The sequence below is a fragment of the Brachyistius frenatus genome, unplaced genomic scaffold, assembly GCF_029030835.1.
Source record: "Brachyistius frenatus isolate BFR_SWC_R1_liver_20210118 unplaced genomic scaffold, ASM2903083v1 Contig_103, whole genome shotgun sequence".
NCBI classification, from domain to species: domain Eukaryota; kingdom Metazoa; phylum Chordata; class Actinopteri; family Embiotocidae; genus Brachyistius; species Brachyistius frenatus.
The window spans coordinates 461,343-482,447 of NW_027210702.1; the positions used below are offsets into that span (position 1 = coordinate 461,343).

The 21,105-nt window shown below is 43.3% G+C and overlaps 1 protein-coding gene across 2 annotated transcripts in view; it reads right to left on the minus strand.

The window, feature by feature from the left end:
• ptgfrnb (prostaglandin F2 receptor inhibitor b) overlaps positions 1 to 21,105 on the minus strand; it is a 45,620-nt gene that overhangs the window by 15,676 nt on the left and 8,839 nt on the right. Inside the window, exons 4-12 of one of the 2 annotated variants that reach the window (XM_069711846.1) lie at positions 18,971 to 19,378; positions 16,833 to 17,243; positions 7,209 to 7,355; positions 6,938 to 7,092; positions 6,610 to 6,730; positions 5,407 to 5,626; positions 5,130 to 5,317; positions 1,090 to 1,197; positions 322 to 426 (exon numbers count right to left, since the gene is read on the minus strand). In XM_069711846.1, the coding sequence (XP_069567947.1) occupies positions 410 to 426; positions 1,090 to 1,197; positions 5,130 to 5,317; positions 5,407 to 5,626; positions 6,610 to 6,730; positions 6,938 to 7,092; positions 7,209 to 7,355; positions 16,833 to 17,243; positions 18,971 to 19,378 (1,775 nt within the window). In that variant the 3' untranslated portion in view covers positions 322 to 409. Of the gene's footprint in view, positions 1 to 321; positions 427 to 1,089; positions 1,198 to 5,129; positions 5,318 to 5,406; positions 5,627 to 6,609; positions 6,731 to 6,937; positions 7,093 to 7,208; positions 7,356 to 16,832; positions 17,244 to 18,970; positions 19,379 to 21,105 lie in introns of those variants that run through there. The other variant, XM_069711845.1, reaches the window with a different exon arrangement.

Genomic DNA, 21,105 nt, shown 5'->3' on the forward strand with positions numbered 1-21,105 from the left:
AGGTGGTGAGTTATTCATAATGTCATGTGATGTGTTTAAGTTAAAGAGTATGGAGTGACGAGGAAGAGGAGGGGAGGAGGGAAGGAGGGAGGTGGTGCACAACACCAACGGAGTTCCTATTTCTACTATGTGGGGGATTTTCAGTGGTTGAATGAAACACATGCTTCACTTTACAACTGCTTCGATATCACTTCATTTCAGAGAAGAAAATTCACTCTTATAGTTAGTTGTATTTTGCAGATAAAACATGTGACAAGCTCATGTAATATATAGATTTATTGTTATAGATCAATATTTCATTTTGCTCCTCCGCAACCAGCTGTAACATTAAAATCCCATTTCCATCTAAATTCTGATTTGAGACCTGGATGTTTCCCCCCATGTTTCTGTGTAGTTTTCTTGTCTCTGATTAGAAGAAACAACAATCTGGGAACAAAAACCTCAAATCAGCTGTGAGAGAAGAAGTTAAAACAGAAATGTCATCATCTGCAGCACAGTAAGAAACCAGCATGTCAAGCTGCACACACACAGAAAGGAGGATGTTGAGCTGTGTGTGTGTGTGTGTGTGTGTGTGTGTGTGTGTGTGTGTGTGTGTGTGTGTGTGTGTGTGTGTGTGTGTGTGTGTGTGTGTGTGTGTGTGTGTGTGTGAGAGAGAGAGAGAGAGAGAGACTTAACGAGAGCGAGAGTGAGATTATATTTCATGTGTAAAACCATTTGAAATGCTGAAGTCAAATCATTCTTATTAGCTGTGCTGTTGACAGGTTGGCAGGTGTGGAAAACAACAGGAGTAGTGAGTGTGTATACGAGTGTGTGTGTGTGTGTGTGTGTGTGTGTGTGTGTGTGTGTGTGTGTGTGTGTGTGTGTGTGTGTGTGTGTGTGTGTGTGTGTGTGTGTGTGTGTGTGTGTGTGAGAGAGAGTGAGATACAGCATAATTTCTTTATGCATGTGCGTGTAAAAAAGTGCAAAACTGTGACTGTGTGTGGTCTACCTGTCTGTGTGTGTGTGTGTGTGTGTGTGTGTGTGTGTGTGTGTGTGTGTGTGTGTGTGTGTGTGTGTGTGTGTGTGTGTGTGTGTGTGTGTGTGTCGTACCAGTCTTTGGTGAGGACCCAGAGACGCTGAGCGAACAGTCCATCTTGGCCGTTTCCCACGGATAAACACTGCTGCTGTCCGATTGGATGGCGATGGAGAAGGAGGGGCCTGCAGACGTCAAATGAGCTTTATTCAAAAAACATTTTACACGGAGGACAAACATCAGAGAATCGCGAGCGAGATCAAAAGGACTCATTTAAGCACAGACTGCTTTTAAACCTACATATACTATAATTCATCATTCGCGTCCCTGAGGAACGACAGTGGATGCGAGCTTGCAGCGAGAAAATAAGTGTTCGGCTCAGCTTTCACATAGTAAACACTGCTTTAAAGTCACAGACTGATTTCTCTCATATGTTGAACTCAAAAAGGAGGAAACAGCAGCGCTGTAGATAAAACAGATGGTGGCTGAAACTGGAGTTAGACACCCTCTTATTGATTTGGAAATATTGCAAAGCCAATCAGATTAATTACTCGTGCAGAGATTTATACATACAATGTCAGATATGCCCTCTCTTTGTAGCCTAATGTCTAATTAATGATGGACTTCATTTCATAAGGACTGAAAGAACACTAATTACAAGGAGTGATTTCAGCAAATGACACCATAATGACTTTAAAAACATGTATTTACTTTACATTTCATTTAAATTGCTCTGTGAAAGTGTCTCAGGAAGCCATGATGGTGTGATTGATTAGTTATACCCAAGGCTTTGAGTTATATTTTGATATTTCTTGTCAAACGTTGAGCTGGAAGTCACAAAAAGTCTTGCAGGATAGATTTTTTTTTATTCGTACGAGGCATCGAATGGAAAGCTGTTTTTGAACTCCTTAGAAATCCTCCCGATCCCAGCAAATGTCAAGCAATATTTTGCTCTGGCGTATATTTGTTTTTGAAAGTCCAGTGTTGAGAGATTTAAAAAAAAAAAAAAAAAAAAAACCCGCCTTAACTCTAATGTACAAATTCAAAAGGACCCCGAGAGCAGCTGCAGTCATGGCGTCGGGGGACTTTCAGTGTGTAGAGACTTCTAAACCATCTCCCGAAACATTTAAGATGTTCTGACAGTTTCCCCTTCGACGGCGTTACTCATGCCATCACGTGTGAAGTTCTGTATTATACATGCACTCAAGCTGCATAAACACGGTGGGGACGGATATAAAACCTGATATTTTAGTCTTGGTGAGCTCTAAGTGAAAACAAGTCTAACAGGAGCATTTAAGAAACACTATCTGGTAAAGCCTCAAAATGTTCTACGTATCTGACGTTGGTTGAGAAAGCGGGGCAAGACTTTACTTGACGTGGTCTTGCTGCATCCACCTGTAACTTCTGGATGTGCAGTCGGGGCTTAAATCGGTTCAAACTAAGCTGCTTTATTCCGACACTTCTTCGTTTGACGACTTTAATTTCACGACAGAAAAACCTTTGACAGCATTCAAACCATCCCGGGGCCGAAACTCACTCGAATAATCAAAACTGAATAATAATGTCAACAACAATAATGTCTCATTAGCTTCCGGGAGGAGCGATGCAGAATTGATTACTGCCGCATTAAATAATCAAACAGCATCATATCCACCAGACCACTGCAATTCATTTCAGCTGCTTCTCTCAGAAAATAACTTTCTTTGTAGGTCTTGTGTTTGGTTAAAAGTTAGCATTAAAGGCGTTGAAATGACAAAACCTAGGACAATGTCTGGTGTTCAGGCCCACCGGCCTCACTGTAGTCCAAAGATGGCACGTGTATCTCATGGCCACTCCATATTTATGTCGCCGTCCTGCCGCAAAAATCACTTAAAACAGTAAATATTTAATAGTAAATGTGCTGGTGAGACTTGAGACATTTCCATATGCGTCCTCACGGCAGGTCCCTGCACGGGTAGAAGTACCACAACACGTCTAAAACATTCAAGATACAGCTGGAACATTGGGAGACGAGCCAGGTTGAGGATGAGCTCGAGACACACACACACACACACACACACACACACACACACACACACACACACACACACACACACACACACACACACACACACACACACACACACACACACACACACACACACACACACACACACACACACAAACAGAGAGATGAATGAGCACGCAGAGCTTTCGGTCCCCCAAGGCAAGTATGAGGGGTTCTTGAAAACTGCTCAGCTTGAAGCTTGAACGCGGTTACTGTGTGTGTGTGTGTGTGTGTGTGTGTGTGTGTGTGTGTGTGTGTGTGTGTGTGTGTGTGTGTGTGTGTGTGTGTGTGTGTGTGTGTGTCTTTGTGTGGAGGTTTGCTCGATGTGGGGTCAACTCAAAATGTTCGACTTGGACGCACACGCTTGAACACTTGAAAGATTACACACACACACACACACACACACACACACACACACACACACACACACACACACACACACACACACACACACACACACACACACACACACAAGCAGAGAGAAAAGGAAGGCAGCGGTGCACATCTTTACAGCTGGCTGATTGGCCAAAGGGCTTCACTTTGAAGATGTCCCAGAGAGAGGCGGAGGGAGGGGCAAGAGAGAGGTAGAGGGAGACAGTGAAAGAGTGAAAGGATGGTGGTGAGAACGAGGGGGGGAGAAAAATACGGCGAGTTGATGGAGAGAGAAAGAGAAAGTAATGCTCAAGGGCTCGTGCCCTCCCCAGAGAAAGACAGAAGATAGTGTTCAATTTATTTTCTGTTTTTCCACATTTGCTCCACTACGCTGTCATCGCTCTTTCTCTCTGCAGCCTCTCTCAGCTCCTGCAGTCTTTAAGCATCTTTGCCTGCTATCAGAAGATCTGATATGTTGTCTTCGAACAGAGATGTGTAACCACGTGACGTGTGGGAAGCATCTGGTTCTTCTTCGGTCACTAGAAGAGTTCTGAACACTAAACACGGTTCTGTCCACGCGGTAACTTGCACCTTTTTACACTTGGATTTTTTTGGGGGGCAGATTAGTAAAATTATAGAAATGATGTGGACGAGGCTCAAATATGAACCACTGATCGCTTATTTCCTCACTTTATCTCCTTTCTTGCAACCGTATCCTGCGTCTTTCTCCTCGTCTCCTCCCTCTCGATCTAAAGAATCCACCACCTTTTCTTACTCTTACCGTCATCTATTCTTGCTCCATCCTCCAATTACTCCCTCTCTTATTTATTAACCTTTTCTTCTTCACGTCTATGCCTCTCTCTCCCACTCAACCCTTTGTCCTTGTCATACTTCCCACTTCCCTCCACCTCAGTCCACTTCCCCGCCTCCCTCTCTTTGTCTTCCTCCTCTTCCTCCTCTACTCTCCGAAGCTCCTGTTCCTCCTCCTGTCTCCCACTTCCCAGTCAGATCAAAGAAAGTTAAGTAGGCCAGTGGCTGTGGTGGGCGTCAAAGGGCTTAAGGTGTGCATCTTTATTTTTGCACATTATTAGGGAATTTATGTTGCTCGTCATTAACGCGGTGTGTGTGTCTACAAACCTACAGTACAGAGCTGCTTGTGTATTTCTATTAATAGACAGATGCTTCAGGATTTCTAGGATTATTGCAATGACTTCACAGAAACGACTGGTATTGGTTCAGACTCCTCGGAAAGTGACTGAATGACAAGAAAATGGCTTTAAGCGATCGATGTATACTACTACAATGTTAGAAAGTATTTCAGTAAATGAGCACAACGTCTTGCACAGTAAATCCTGCACTAGAAACAGCGTGCAAGAGAAATGCAAAGGTAGAGCGACATAATTAGAAACAGCAGAGTACCTAACTCTGCCAACCTGTTCTCAACAGAGGAGCAAAGCGGGCAGCTGCTGCTTCTTGAAAGTGTTTTTTGTTTTTTTTCACTGCTTGAAATTGGCAGGTGGAGTCGACGGGATAATTTTAATGATACTATGGTGGTAGGTTTTAACAGTATTCACGAGCCACTGCTGAGGGGAAAAGGAAAGAATAGAGGCTTAAAATTAAAAAGTGACACCTGATGTGACTAAAACAATCTCTAAACTTCAACCTAAATCAATTATTTATTTATTCGCACGGACTCACCGTTTTCCTGAAAGTCAATCTTGACTTTGTTGGACTCGGAGCTGGTGGATTTGGTCCAGGCTTGTCCCAGCTGCTGTTTTGTCCACGCAGTGATGACACACCAGTAGAAACCTCTGTCCGACAGCTGGACGCCCGCCAGGCGGAACCGAAACTCTGCTGGACCGGACTTGGTCAGAACCAGACTGTCTCTGAGTGGATGAAAACAAGAGAGATAAATATAGCGGTGCACCAGCGAGATGTCAGATGTGTTCACGTGTATATGAAACCAGGCGTGTACCTCCTGTTGGGGTCCGTGGCTCCTCCGTGTTGCAGAACGTTGTCGGGGCTGAGAGTCATGATGGTTCTCACGTTGCTGTCCACGCTCTCCTGTGATTGGATGAGCACCGAGTAGCCCGCCTCCCCGACGTTCTCGGTGGCCACGCTGCAGCTCATTTCAAAGGTAGCTCCGCCCACTGAGGCTTCGCGGATGTGTTTGGCCACGACGTTTAAAGTCGGACCTGCAAACAGAAACAGTCAGTTACACCTCCGAGAGGGACATGATTTAGCCCAGCAGACTGTCTGAGGGGGGAAATCCCCGACAGAGGCCAACAGGAAGTGATAAGTGATTCAAAGCAGTCTCACACACACACACACACACACACACACACACACACACACACACACACACACACACACACACACACACACACACACACACACACACACACACACACTGAGCCCTCCAGTTACATCATGCCTCAATTAGCTAAATTGAGGTCACCAAGTTCAACATGTGGGACGGCTATAGGGAGGAAGTAAATGTGTGTGTGTGGGACTTGAGGATAAGAAGCGGAGACAACAAGAGGTCTGTTGTGGGATTTTTCTGTGAAGTCTGAAAACGAAATTGACACATTAGAGCTTATTCATAGAGCGCAGCAGCAGCAGGGCCACTACGGCCGTATGAAGAGTTTTCTAAACCATGAATATGAGTTATGGTTCAGATTTTCTCATTTAGTACCTTATCAACCAGGAGTATTAGCATAAATCTCATATGCAGAGGGAGGAGTGATGTTAGCACAGAAAGAAAGCTCACTTTGTGGTTACTTAACCTAATGTGCACATCATTTTGTTTCGCATGTAACACCTCATTAGTTCAACAAATTAAACAAGAAACAGCCTCAACGGTATAAAGAAAGCTGGACTAACGTTTCTGTCCCCTTCAATGGTAATGTGTTGATAAAACCAAGACGAATTCAAACTGATCAATTGTGAGGTACGACACAACGTTGTTACTGAATTAAATCCATCACAAAGCTTGTAATAGTTGTTCCAAACTCTAGTCTGTTGTTGATAAAGATTCATTGTCCCCTCAATGGATATTTGACAGATGGACAAAGGCATTAAAAAAAATAATATATATATATAATAAGATGACAGTCAACCATCAGTCTAAGAAATCCTCACATGACAACAGGAGGGCAGAATACTTCAGCTTCCTTACGTTTTGTGTCCCATCGTACAGTCATCGGCGAGCTTTTGTACTCGGCGGTCTTCACCAAGGCTCCCTGGCTGTTAACGCTCCAGGAGGACACGGTGCAAACATAGTGGCCCATGTCGATCTCCTGCAGAGTCACAAAGAGTCCTTTATTGCCATTTCCTGTTTCCAGTCTGCATTAGTTTCTACACATTTACCAAAAATGTTGCTGACATCTTTAATATCGTTGGAAATTTTAGGATCTTCTGTGGGTATAAAATCTGCTCGAACAATGTCTGGCTGCACAAACACTTTTTCTTTCACTCATTGCGTTCACGGCTCCCCGTTTTCCTACCTGTGTGCGGAGGAATCGCAGTTTGAACGTGTTGGGCTGAACTCTGCTCAGAGACAACACACCGCTCTTCAGCCTCTCGCCGTACATCGACCCCGGCATCAGGTTGCCATTACTGTCCAAGGAGCCGATGGGATGTGAGGTCTGAGGATCGTCCCCTGTATCAGCAGGTGATTGGACAAATTGAGAAATTTGAGAAAGTCTGCGAGAGGCTTTGGAGTATTTTCTAGTCTTGAAAGAATCCTGCAGAAAAAAGAAGCTGAGGTAAAGATACCAGGAAGTGTGGCGTGCTCCCAGTTGACACTGAGTCGGCCTCCTGGAGGTAACTGGGTAATGTTGGTCACGTGACAAGCGAGCTCTGTTGGTTCTGCCGTCATCTGGGGGTTCAGGGGGGCTTCAAGGGTCAGCGTGAAGCTCGGCTCTGTGGAAACAAAGCAGGAGAGCACCAAATTAACTTTCATTATGTAGCAAGAATGAGGTCGGGCTGTCTGATAACTCGAGTCCTATTGGGTTTTAAACTCAACTTCAATGTTTTTGCCCAATTAAACTTTTGCTATTTTTTTTAAACGAGACCTCAGGAAAGGTTCCTGTCGCAAGAAAGAAGCTCACAGTGAATCAGTAGCAGACTACAGCAGAGATCCTAAAGATAAAAGACAGTATCATCCATAAATGAGAAGATCCACCTCAGCTTGTATGAAGAACCACAACACCTGTAGTGTAATATTTAAGAGTCCACATGCGAATATGTGAACAGGGTAGTTCGATTGTCATGTTTCATCTCTGTAGAATAACAGAACTGTACATGCGGCATAAATTAGTCAAATGGGATGAAATGAAAATACGTTTCAAGCAGGGAATCAGCAGCCTGATGAATGAACAGCTCCTGCCTGATAATACCATCAATTGAGTTACTGTGCTGCCTCCAGAGAAATGATTCCCATCCCGGCGGGGCGTCACTTCCGTCACTCACTGCCAGGTTTTCTCATTTTACAAACCGCCTAACATGACGAGACAAAGTGAATACTGATTCTTTTTTTCCTTTAATAGAGCCAGACGACAGAAATAGAACTGAAATAACACTGTTAAGTGTGTGAGATGAGGTGTGTATCGCAGTGTTAATAGTGTGTGTAGGTGGTGGAGCAGGTCCTCTCAGCCAGACATCCAGATTGCCCCTTTACACGTCAATGAACAGGAAACACACTCAAAGATTTCCACCTGACTGACTGTGACATATCCCGCATACACACACACACACACACACACACACGTATATTATATATATAGGATACACAATTAGTCACACATACAAGAGTGCACTGTCACACCAACACAAAGACACACACACCTAAAATGCTATAAATACAAATACATGTGTGTTTGGCAAAGGAGGCGGTTCGCATGATGTCAGTTGAGCGTCATATACACTCTCTGAATCATGCACCGTCACCATCTGCTGTGAGACACACACACACACACACACACACACACACACACACACACACACACACACACACACACACACACACACACACACACACACACACACACACACACACACACACACACACACACACACACTCTTTGATCAATGAGAACGTGTGAAGCTTCTCTGCCAATTAGCCATCCGTATCTCTCCCAAACCGAAATGTTGTTCAGCAGAGCAACACAACACTTCCTCACCACTTCAGGAGCTCTGATGCTGCAGCAGTACACTGGATCTGATATACGTTGTTTTCTTAAAGACTATATTTACACTGCTCATTTTTCACCAATATTTTCGTGCCGAAAATTCTCCACAGAAATCTGATTATTTAGCTTTTTCCTTCACTAAGAAAGAACAGATTTAATTAGATTTTAAGCCTATTTTTTTTTTTTTTTTTTTTTTACAACAGTAAAAAAAACAAACAGGGAAACTTAACTTTTTTCATTTCAACACTCGGCTATAATGGAGTCACCCAGAGGTGAAATAGAAGTTATCCACATCAGCGATATGTTCTGATACAGCAGGCTTTTATTACTTAAAAAGAGCGAGATCCACCTCACACTGATTCCAGGGGCATTTTAAAGGTTAATCCACCAAAGCTGTTCACAGCTGCTGATCGTTTACTTGCGGAGGGGATGAAGCAGAGACTAAAGTCACTGCAGATTGTGATCAAACTATAAACAAGCCAGAGACAACAGTTGATTTTATGATTGACTATTTGTCAGACACAAAATGAACCAAGTGTTTCTTGCATACATGTTGCAACTCACAAACTGATTTGATTGACAATTTAAAAACAATAAATGCCCGTTGAGGCGGTCTTTTACTGGTTAAATCAAACAGTCTGTGGCAGCAACTTGATCCACATAATGACATACTATCTAACTAGATCCAGAAATGCAACGGTAATCCTGCATCTATGGAAGATTGGTTCAGTGTGCATGACTGACCATCCCCTTCTCAAAGCCAACAGCAGACAGATTTCATGTTAAAGAGGCTATTTACGCTGCCGACCTCATGTCACGTCCTCCCAGCTGAGAGTGATTGGCAGCTCCTTGTTGATAGCCTGCACTCTGCAGAGTTTAGCAGAAGAGGAAATGTGTGTAACAAGCTTTAAAAAGAAGAAAAGGCTCTATTAGCGCATGGCTCTAGGAGGCAGAACGAGGAAAGAAATAGGTCACTGTCAATAACACAACAAACCGCTTTCATCAGGCTGCATGTGTTCATACTGAGAAGCTGCTCTTAAGTTTGCAGTGAATATAATGGTGACGCATTTGTTTGCCAATAAGTATTATGGTATTACATTTTCTGCGACTCAGTGCTGCAGCCGCCAATCATTTTCATTATGGATTATTCTATCAGTTATTCTCTTGATTCAACATAGGTTTGCCAAAGGAGTCATCTTTAAATGTCTTTGTTTGTCCATTCAACAGTGTGGAAATCAAAGATATTCCCTTTGCCACCATAGAAAAGTAGAAACAAATGAAAAAAAATTCACATTTGAATAAGTTAAGAGGTTTTTGTCACTAAATGGGAATCCTCAACTAATGGTTTTAATTTTTACACACTTGTATTCAACGATCCATGAATGTGAAGCATTGCTCACAGACGCACACACACACAAGTCAAACAAGGAAGTGCAGCCTTCAGCAGTTGTATTTCAACGCGAGTCCGGCTTTTACTGGAATGTGTTCGGTCTGTGTTTTCTCCTCCGGCTCAGTTTACAGGTGGGCCGCAAGCCACGATAACAACATTAATACGAGCACGGAGATGGAGAAGGAAATGAACCTCCGAGCTTGGCAGTGATACTGCCGTTGAGCTGGGCAGGTAGTTGAACTCTCTACCCAGTCAGAGTCAGACGAATTGTACTCAGCCAAAACAACCAAAAGCGTGCGAGACGCTCTGGTTTCACAGCAGCGTGCAGGCGTGTGCGCGATAGAAAAACCAGATATGAATAAGGCACTCGAGCCGTTCCCTTTTTCTGTCAACACACCTGGTGTCTCTGAGGATGGAGGGGAAGTACTGACTCTCACTGAACACATGTACTTTTGACATCACAGATTACAGCTAAAACAACAAGTAAACCGAACGCAGGCAAAACATTAAGATTTGCAAACACATTTTTATGCAACACGCTTTACAGACTGTCAACGGGGGAAAATGCAAAGCTCGTCACATGACGTGCTATATTAATTATAAAAAAATAAATACATCAATAATAAATGAGGGAGTGCGGAAATCATGCCAACATTTGCTTCGCAGAAAAACTGCAGCAGTTAAGTGAATGAAGTTTGATGCTCCGCAGCAAGAAAGACGGATACGGAGCAGAATAGACGCCAAACATCATAAAACCCCAGACGGGCGCTTCATACAGCCTGTGGCCACGCACAACCTCCTTAATTCAGCTGCTTTATATTTCACTGAAGGAGAGATTTTCACTGAGTTTCGGGAAACTGCTGGAAAGCTGCAGGAAGCATCTTGAATGGTTTCCTTAGGGAAGGAAAAGTCATACAGATAATCCTGTGTGAAATAGAGTTAACCATTTTATTCTGGCTCACACACAGACTGTGGTCTAATTAAATCTCTGCGTTCATTTGGCAAATTTATTTTATTCAAAGTGATTTTACTTTCACACATATCTGGAGCAGATTCAGTGTCTTGCTCAAGGACTTAAAGATGTAGACGGGGAAAAGCAGGAATCAAACCACCAACTCTTCTTCCTTCAGATGTGGACACCATCAAGATATCAAAAGAGAAAATATGGCAAGTATCACAACCTTGATATATTAACGCCATCTCATGGGAAACGATCAAAAGATAAAAACTATAATGCTGTTTCTGGCAACGATATAAAAGTACAGTATTCACTCCCTTCTGAGCTCCATTTTGGTCTCCATCAACACTTGGTGGAAACATATTTGTCTCTTCAGCTGCTACAAATATAATCACCTGCTGGTTGCTACCCGTGCGTGCCTGCTGCGTCGTGCTGGGCAGGTATCAAACAGTCGGATCGTCAGCGCTCCACCCTGAACACACGGCTGGACCACCTCCAACAGAGAGGGAGGTTGTGACCTGACTCAGAGATTCAACCACCTCCGAGGAGCCACCTCCACTCATAACACTGGATTCCTCATTAAGTGGTGGCAGGAGGCCAGCGAGGCATCAGAGAATCACGATTTCAGCGAAAGCGAGCGGTTAACAAAGAGCTTTGAGCAGCTCGCATCTCTGTTCTGCAGCACACATATTCAAAATGCTGATTATCATTTGGAGATTACACGCTGATCAAGAGAACTGAGGCATGACTCCTTTACTAACAATAAGATCTTTTGATTTCCTGCAAGTTGTGGGCTAGAAAACCAACGATGCTTTTTTTTTTTTTTTTTTTTATTGTTGGACTTTTCCACTGAGAAGTCACCGCTGACTGTGACAACAACAGATGGAGATTAGAATCAAAAGAGGAGAAAGCAGAAGGTTCACTCGGTACCGGGCTCCTGCTTCAGTCTGACTTGGGATCAAAAACCTTTGCCTCATGTATACTTATACGAGCTGAAGGCTAGTGGCTAATTGAAAGCAAACAGCTTTACTATAATGAAAAACAGGCAGCCTTTTGTATCCGAATACGCCGACACGGGTATCTGGAGAAAAACGTGTGTTTGTCACCGATTCAATAAAGACCCTGAGGGTGAGCAGGTCTCCAGAGAGTCACTGTAAGATACAAGAAGATGAATAAATAATTTTGCGACATAATTTAAAGGATGAGTTCATTATAACTGTTTATAGTCTCTCAGTAACTAAAACAAAGTCAGACAAAAAAACCTCGAGCCGACAGGTTGGATCAGATGGTAAAATGGTCTGTTGTTTTACAGGCTGAATTCCTGGTTGAGCTTTGATCTCATGCACATGCCACAGCCCTGTGCACACAGTTATGCAATTAGAGATGGTTAACCACACTTTCAGGTGCAGTCACTTTCAGTTTTACCTCCACATAAAGTGGTTTATCTGGATAAACGCTGAAAAAAAAGAGGTTTAAAGGGCTTAAAATGATCCACGGATAGAAAATAAACATGTGCAGAGAGCCCCGGCTGTGCAACGCTGAACTCTGCAGACACACTTAGGTCATGTATATTCATGAATGTATTATATTGAATAATTTGCATGAAATACAAGGTGTTCATTTTTGACTGAAGTGGCTCCACTGAAAATAACTCCAGCTGACACAACAGCACACACACAGGGGAAGTGTAGCCAAGGGTGAGAGGAATTACACCCTCTTTAGCTCTGTGTGTGTGTGTGTGTGTGTGTGTGTGTGTGTGTGTGTGTGTGTGTGTGTGTGTGTGTGTGTGTGTGTGTGTGTGTGTGTGTGTGTGTGTGTGTGTGTGTGTGTGTGTGTGTGTGTGTGTTTCTGCCATTGGGGACTACTAAACAAGTTCTCCAACTCTCTTTGTGGTTCCAGATAGGCTGTGCCTGTAGCAAAGCATCGTGGGAAGAAAGGGGAAAACTCAAGACCGCACATCAATACAATGGGAACTGACTGGTTGAAAACACACGGAGAGACACACACAGTTTAAGCTCATACACAGGAGGAACGGGGAAGAAATATATGAGCTACTGTACCGTCAATTAGAAATGTGGTGTGTGTGTGTGTGTGTGTGTGTTTGAGCAGACGCAGTATGAAGGAATGTGTAGCCCCGGGCCAAAATGTAGGAGTTCCACCAGTGAGAGCAGCCTCATACCCACAGTATGTGTGGGAGACACACACACACACACACACACACACACACACACACACACACACACACACACACACACACACACACACACACACACACACACACACACACACACACACACACACACAAATATATAAGTATGCAGTTAACATGAAAACAGCAAGAGACTGACAAACTGTTCTTGATGGCTGTGCCCTCATGCTATCTGAATTTGACTGCATGTGTGTGTGTGTGTGTGTGTGTGTGTGTGTGTGTGTGTGTGTGTGTGTGTGTGTGTGTGTGTGTGTGTGTGTGTGTGTGTGTGTCTGTAAAACCTGGTTGATATTTCTAAATGCAACATGGATCCTCGAGGCATGAGGAATCTTCTAAAGAGGGACACGAGCTGTCCGTTTTTCTGACTAAAGGCTCCCGTTGACATACTGTACAGGATGTGGAGCAGCCAGCGCGCACACACACACACACACACACACACACACACACACACACACACACACACACACACACACACACACACACACACTCTGGTTTCAATAAAATACTTTCATTAGGGGCAGGATAAAAAAAACAAAAAAACAAGAATGGGTGTGTGTGTTTTGTTTTTGTATCTCATACAGATGTTGGAAAACACACACTTCTGATTCTACCAAATGTGTATAAATATAAATTTTTAAAAAAAGAAGTAAAAAATACCTCTAAAATCAAATGTAATAATAAAAAAAATGGTATCAGTTCTGCAATATTTACAAATACAGGAACTGTGATTCTTATGTGTGCTGTCGAAACATGAGGAGAGCTGAGGCTGATGAAAGCTAAAAAAAAAAAAAGAATATCCTTTGTGTTGAGAGCTTAATAAGATTAATCCTTTATTCAGGAACACATAAAGACACACCTGGCTCTGAAAAAGCCTGCAACAAAAAGATAAATATTACTTTATATTAAATACTGTAAAAATTCCCAACTGAGTGGTCCCATTAGAAAACTGTACACGCTCCCCTGACGCCTACAACGCCCCACCTGCAGGTCACCTTGACCACTTTGGTCAACACTTGAGGAAGATGTAATAACTGTGTTGTGTTAAACAGCATTTTGGATGTAATTTTGAGTACAAACAGATATACAGTGTTGCATCGTCCCAGTAAAAGACTGCTATAACCGGTACAATATGGTAACGTTCTCTAAAAGCAACAGGAAATATAGCATGACAAAATTAACTATGATGTGACATTTTATAAGCTCCCTTCTTTACAAATATTTCCCAACACGAATTATAAAAACACAAAGAAAAGGCATGTTTTGACTGAATAGACGCAGCGTGAACGTTAAGTGCCAAATCTGTCCCCAAAAAAAACTGCAGGAGCTTTATGGGTTAATGACATGTTGAAAGTCCAATAAATACTTAAAAGTCATCAGATATCCTTTTGATGCATTTGGCACCCGTCTCCTCCAAACTCCACAGAGGCAATATGGCAGTACGAGGCGATGTTTGATCGTTGCTGACAACATTACGGCCAAGAAACACCAAAGCAAACTGGACCCCATGAATATCGGTATTATTCTCTCCATACCGTGGCTCACCCTGAAAAAAAAAATGAAAAAAAAAAGAAATGCGTACCGAAAGACTAATTGCCACTTTCCTGGAATAAAATGACACTCGGGATCTGGAACTCGCAGTAAACTTTTAGCCACTTAAATCTGCCAAAAACACTTCCTGGGAGTTCCCAGAACCCTTAAATATGGTACAGTAGGCGAGTCGAAAGTGATTATGTAACAAGTTGTTATTTATTCATTAAAGTCCACTTCTTCTCTCGTTGGGATATGGGACTTGAGAGTTTGTCACAAATCCGATATCTACGGCATAACAGCAGCTGATCAGTCAGAGCACATCTTCCACCCCATTTGGTACATTTTTGTCATTTTAACTCTTCGTCATCACTTTACGGTTGCCAGGCAACCAGCATTTTTGGGGGTACAGGAGCACAAAGAAAAAGAAAAAAAAAATTTAATCATTCAGATTTTTTTTCTCTTACTAGTCAAGTTTTAAACAGTGAAGGAGCATCATAGGCGATTGAGTGGTTAGTGTGTTTGGTCACCGTAGTAGTTGCGTTCATAGATGTAGACCTTATTATACTGTATTTATCCAATTCATGAGTAATTAGCTGTTTGTTTTGGTTCATAAGCCAAAAAAAGTCACATCTCAACTGGGTCAGGATGAATGCAAACACACTTTCAGCCGTTTGCCATGTTTTAAAGCAGTTAATCGGAGTAAAAGTAGAGCCTTTTACCGGGTCAATTATATAATGTTGTTGCTGGTACTGGACCTAAAAGCCTGATAACAACTCCTCTTTAACAAATGAAGTTGAAGATGCTCTATATTTTTGTTTCTGTCAACAAATTTGATGAGATGCAGCAGGCATTGGCCTCACGCACTGAAGACCGAAGACATTCAGTGTTTGTTTTCGTCTCTTTATGGGATTTGGTTGACAATAAGAAAAATTGGACTTCAAGAGTCTTCTTCACAAAGAACATTAAAAACAAAAGCATGAACGAGCATCCTGGTTTTTTTTTTTTTTTTCCTTGTTTATTTAAGGAGGAAACAAAGAAACTAATTCCAAACATAATTAATTCCAACACGTAACCCTGCCAGCCGGCGACATTCGCCTCAACAAGAGAAAATGCAACATGATGTAAAATTCAAACCCACAGATAAAACGGGCGGCGGCGAGGAACGGCAGACAGAAAGAGAGACCACCTACCATGCCAGTAATTGATTGCTGTGTCAACTGTGTTTGACACCGCTGCTCTTTAGAGGGAGGATGAGAGCGGCGTGCATATATACACCGACAGCGTACCCAGAGGTGGCATAGCGCAGGACAGGCATGACTAATCAATCGTCTTCGCAGCGGGAGTCGACAGGCCGACTAGAGGATTAAAGAGTTTTCCCCTCGAGACTCCAGTGCATCCGTGGCACCGCGTTCACACATCACGAAAAACCATCGAAGCAAAAATGTATTTCTGCATTACTCAAATTTGAGCCAGTCTTCACAGGTAAAACTAATATTTTTCATCACCTATCTTCACGGCTACTGGTGCTCTTCCTACAGGAGGAAACGATGAGCGTTGCTTTTATGTAACGGATGACAATTAATACAAAGAACAGGACGTCCGCGAGGCTACGAGCCGAGGTGACCGCCAGTACTACAAAAACACATGACAACTCAAATCCATCATAAAAACTGAAGCCTGAAAACAAACACTAAAATCCACCCAGACTTGGAAACACTTTCGGGATATCATGACCCAACAAAAATTCCAGATAATTCTTAGCGGCATATCAGGATGACATTTCCCTCTCCAAAACAGAGTTAGGTGTTTCCCTATGCGTGTGTCCTCAAGCAATGTGCTTCGGTGCTGTAAAGATCCTGAAGCAGGACCATGTTAAATGCTGACGTTGTGCTCTCGTCACCGAGGTGGAGTTTACAGTGTTACAGAGGCCCGGTCTCACCAGAAGGACAAATTACTGATGAAAACTGACATGATAAACCTCAAGCCAGTAGTCTTATTTTCTTAGTTTATGTGCTTCTACATGCGTCTGATTTGTTCTCCAGCTCAGCTCTTCATTCATCATCTAACTGACTGAAAAACATTCTGCAGCAACAGAAAAGAAACATGCCGTAGTTTCACTCACTGATCTCCGCGACCTTCACCGTCACCGGGCTGGACGTCTTCTCGGCCGCCATGTGCCACCTCCGTCCTCCTTTCTCGATGAAGGCTCGGACGCGGCAGGCGTACACGCCCCCGTCCTCGCCGCTCACGCCCTTCACCCCCAGCCGGTACTCCCCGGCTCCCGTCCGCTCCAGGCTCGCCTCGCCTCGCCTGCCTTGCGATCTGCTCGCGGACGTGTTGGAGATCACCACCCCGCTGCGCTCCATGGTGGCGATTTCACGGCCGTCCGCCAGCCAGGTCACTTCCAGGGTGAGGGCGGGCAGGTTGTCGGCGGCGACGGAGCAGGGCAGGGTCAGCGTGTCGCCGGGGGAGAGGAGCAGGGACGTGGAGGAGGGAGAGGAGGAGGACGTAGCCTTCACGCTGAGGGAATGACCTTGAGAGGACAGAGACGGCATCAGTCACTTCATCCTAATAAAAACATTTCTATATGTGCAGTTATTTTCCAGGTAAAACAATGAAACCTTTTCAAAAACAATCTGTTGTTTATTTATTAAGAGTTTAAGCTCTTAAAACACAATCTATAAACTAACCTGTACTTTTGCTTTCTGCGGGCATTTTTTTTTTTATTTTTTTTATTTTTTAAGATGTACAAGACCTTTACAGTCCTCTCTAATGAAAAAAAAAAAAAAGCCTCAGCAAATTAAACACTTGTCAGTCGTTCCTGTGTTATCTTCAGACCAACGGGTGGATTGGGCTTTGAAATATGGTCTCCAGTAACAACATAAACAGCAGTGTGTGTGGAAGCGTCTCTGTATGGTGTCTGGAAATGGACAAAAGAGACAAAGCTCACCCTGTTTGACTTTTCTCATCCTCTTTACTCAAGTCAGTAAGTCAATATGAAGGGACTGGGACACAATGGACTTGAGATGGAGATCTGTGTATGTGTGTGTGTATATGTACGTTCGTTCGTTCGTGTGTGTGTGTGTGTGTGTGTGTGTGTGTGTGTGTGTGTGTGTGTGTGTGTGTGTGTGTGTGTGTGTGTGTGTGTGCTGCTCATCTCTGGTTTCATTACAAACCGCTGGGTGTTCTGCAGCACTTAAGAGGATATGGTACCCCAGAAAGATATAAGATACGGTGGCCACGGCAACCACAATGAATGAGTGAGTGTGTGTGTGTGTGTGTGTGTGTGTGTGTGTGTGTGTGTGTGTGTGTGTGTGTGTGTGTGTGTGTGTGTGTGTGTGTGTGTGTGTGTGTGTGTGTGTAGGGGCCTCTCTTAGGACAGAGACAGAGGCAGTGAGGGTCACAAACCCCCTGGGAGAGAGCGAGGCAGAGAGAAGAGAAAGACAAGAGTCTCACAGAGGAGAGGACGCCTTTAAAATGAAGTGAAGCACACAGCAGAGTCAGAACTCTCCCACGTTGCTCACTCGTCTCCATTTCCAACACAACCATCGCTCCACATCCAAACACAGACACACACATTGTAACCTCATTTATCAAGAATCAGGAGTGAGATTTGAAGATATCTCCCATGTGATCCATACGGTAGGTAGATTTTATACAGGATCTTCTGAAGCTTGGATAATCTCCAGCTGCTGTCTTTTTCAGGTACTGGAGTCGAAGATATTGAAATTTTGTAAAAGAGAAGGACACATGCACGGAGATACTACTGGGCAACCAATCACGAACTCTTTTGGCTAAATGCAACCGGCAAAAAAAAACCCTGTTAAACAAGTAAATACACCCCAAAGTAGACTTTTCTTAAGATCTCCATGCTCGTTTACAAATTCACTCCAACTGTCCTTGAAAAATCTGTGTCGTTTTTTTATTCCACGCGTTCTTCTTCCTCGTCTAAACCTGGTGCTTTCATTACCCACAAGGCCACTTGGCAAGAATAGACATTGAGGTCACTGATCACACTTCACACAGCTCGCTCTGAAGCCACAAAACGCCATGAAAGAATTTCTAACACATCTGTGATGAACTTCATTCGTATCCATTATATTTGGAGATATTTTTCAGTCTGGACCAATTGACGCTGGTTAAGCTTGCAAAGAACAATCTGACAAGTATTTGACAAGTTGATTTGAACTAAAACAAAAGTGACTAATAGCGCCAATAGCTAAAAGGGCCATCAGTGATGCTGCCTCTGCTGCGTCTTACCTGTTGGAGTGACAGCAACAGTTCCCATCTCTTTCATACTCTCCACGATCTTTATCCATTTCCCTCCGTTTTCGTGCGTCCACTCCGTCCCGTTGCATTCATAAATCCCCTCATCCGACGTCGTCACTCTGGAAATCACCAGTTCGAACACGCCGTTCCTGCCGGGGACCAATCGGATGCCTCCGTCGGCGTACCGGCGAGCGAACTTCGCGCCCGTCACCACGTCTCCCTGAGGACCGAACGTCAGGATTTCCTCCGACGTCGCTCCCCTCTTCAGCGACCAGGTGACCGACAGGTAGGTGGGGCGGGTGAGCTCCCGGGTGACGTTGCAGGAGAGCGTGATGTCACTTCCCTCTGGGATGACTTGAGGCGGGGTCTGAGGGGAGACCTTGAGGGTGTTGGGGATGACTGACAGGAGAAAACAGAAAAACTTCATCTTATGAATACATTAGTGAGTGCAGCAAGATGAAAGTCACTGAATATAAATGTCAAAGATAAGATAAAGCCTCAACACACACAGAATCAACAGTGCAAATTCAGCAAGGATGGAATTTATTCCTTCTTTCTGTCACTTTTTAACACATCTGTAGAGTGTTGACCAACTTTTAGTATGTTAAGACACAGATAACATACATGTACTTATCTTACTAACGTTTATCATTTGTTTGATGTGTGAAAAATACCCTTGAATTTGATTTCTTTACTAACATTTCTAACACAGCTCCTTCACAATAAAAGCATTCCAGCAATGAAAATGTATGACTTTTACAAGGTGACCGTCGCAGCATATTGTTGGGTTAGTTGGATTTTTGTTGAGATGAAAAGTTGGTTTCATTTTTATTTTTGGACATTTTGTTCAAGAGCTGCAGGCCCCTTTTTGTAGTCGCAGTGCTTATCAAACCTCTTGCTCATTAAAAAATAAAACAAGATCTATTTTTTTTTCTATTTTATTGCTTTTTCATCACTCTCTTTTTTTTTTTGGTACTCAAAAATGCATATCTGCATCTTTAATTTCTCTGTTTGTTACTGGAGGCATATCTGAGCTGTGGGCACAGAGATCTTGTTTACTGTGACGATTTGTTTAAACCGATTTCCACTTTAAAAAAGCAGCAGATTAGGGGTGAAAAATGATGACATAATAACACAATCAAGGTAAGCAACGTCTTTTCCTGCGCTGTGCACTCTCCCCTCCTCAGTGCTTTGATGTTAAGTGGGGGGAAAACATTGTAGGACATGAATGAGCCTGAGAGGCCTGACTGATTAAAACACAAGACATGTTAAAAAAGAACTGAATGCATGTAAAGAATATGTAATTTAAAGGATGAGGACGCATATAAATCAACAAACTGTCTCTCTTACAGCCTTGTGACGGAGAGCTAAATGGACAAACGACCAGCTCCATATAAAGCTGTAAACGTGTGATAGCGTGTGTGTGTGTGTGCATGAAACCCAGCCAGTAAACTCTCCTTCACTCTCACATTTACATCCTGGTCTTAAACTTGCAGCTGAGTGTGAAGACCGAGCAGGTCTTAACAGAGCAGCTTCTAACACCGCCTTGTTTCTCGTTATGACACATGCAGACTGCTCCTGAGTCACTCCGCTCGAGAAAATCAAATAATCGGGGAGCTTTATGAGAGCTGCGTGTCCTGTTGAGAGCGTGACTCCGCTTCCTGAATGCGGCCGGAACGACGGCAAGAAGAACAAGTTTCACGTCTGCTTTTCACAACGGGGAAAGTGAAAGAAAAGACAGACGCTTTGATGAGTCTGCAGTGAAGACGTGGGGGGTTAATAACAGCGCTGAGAGTGCGGTTTGGAGTTTGGCTAAGAAGAAATGACAGGCTCTGTTTTATCAAACTATTTTTGACCTTATGTGGAAAATACCACCAAAAAAAGAAGAAATATATACATTATTAATGTTATCATTTTAAAGTAAACTGTCCGATATTCATCACCAAAACACTTTAGATGAACAGCGAACTGTCCGTTTTTTGGAAGCTAACTCTAATCGTGTCAAAACTGAATCCAAGTAGCGGCAGATGGCTCAGAGTGCGATAGTACGTAGCGTTGCATTATGGGAATTACAGTAATGCCACATTTACATCTTGAGGGGAAAACTGCTTTGTCAGCATTCAGAA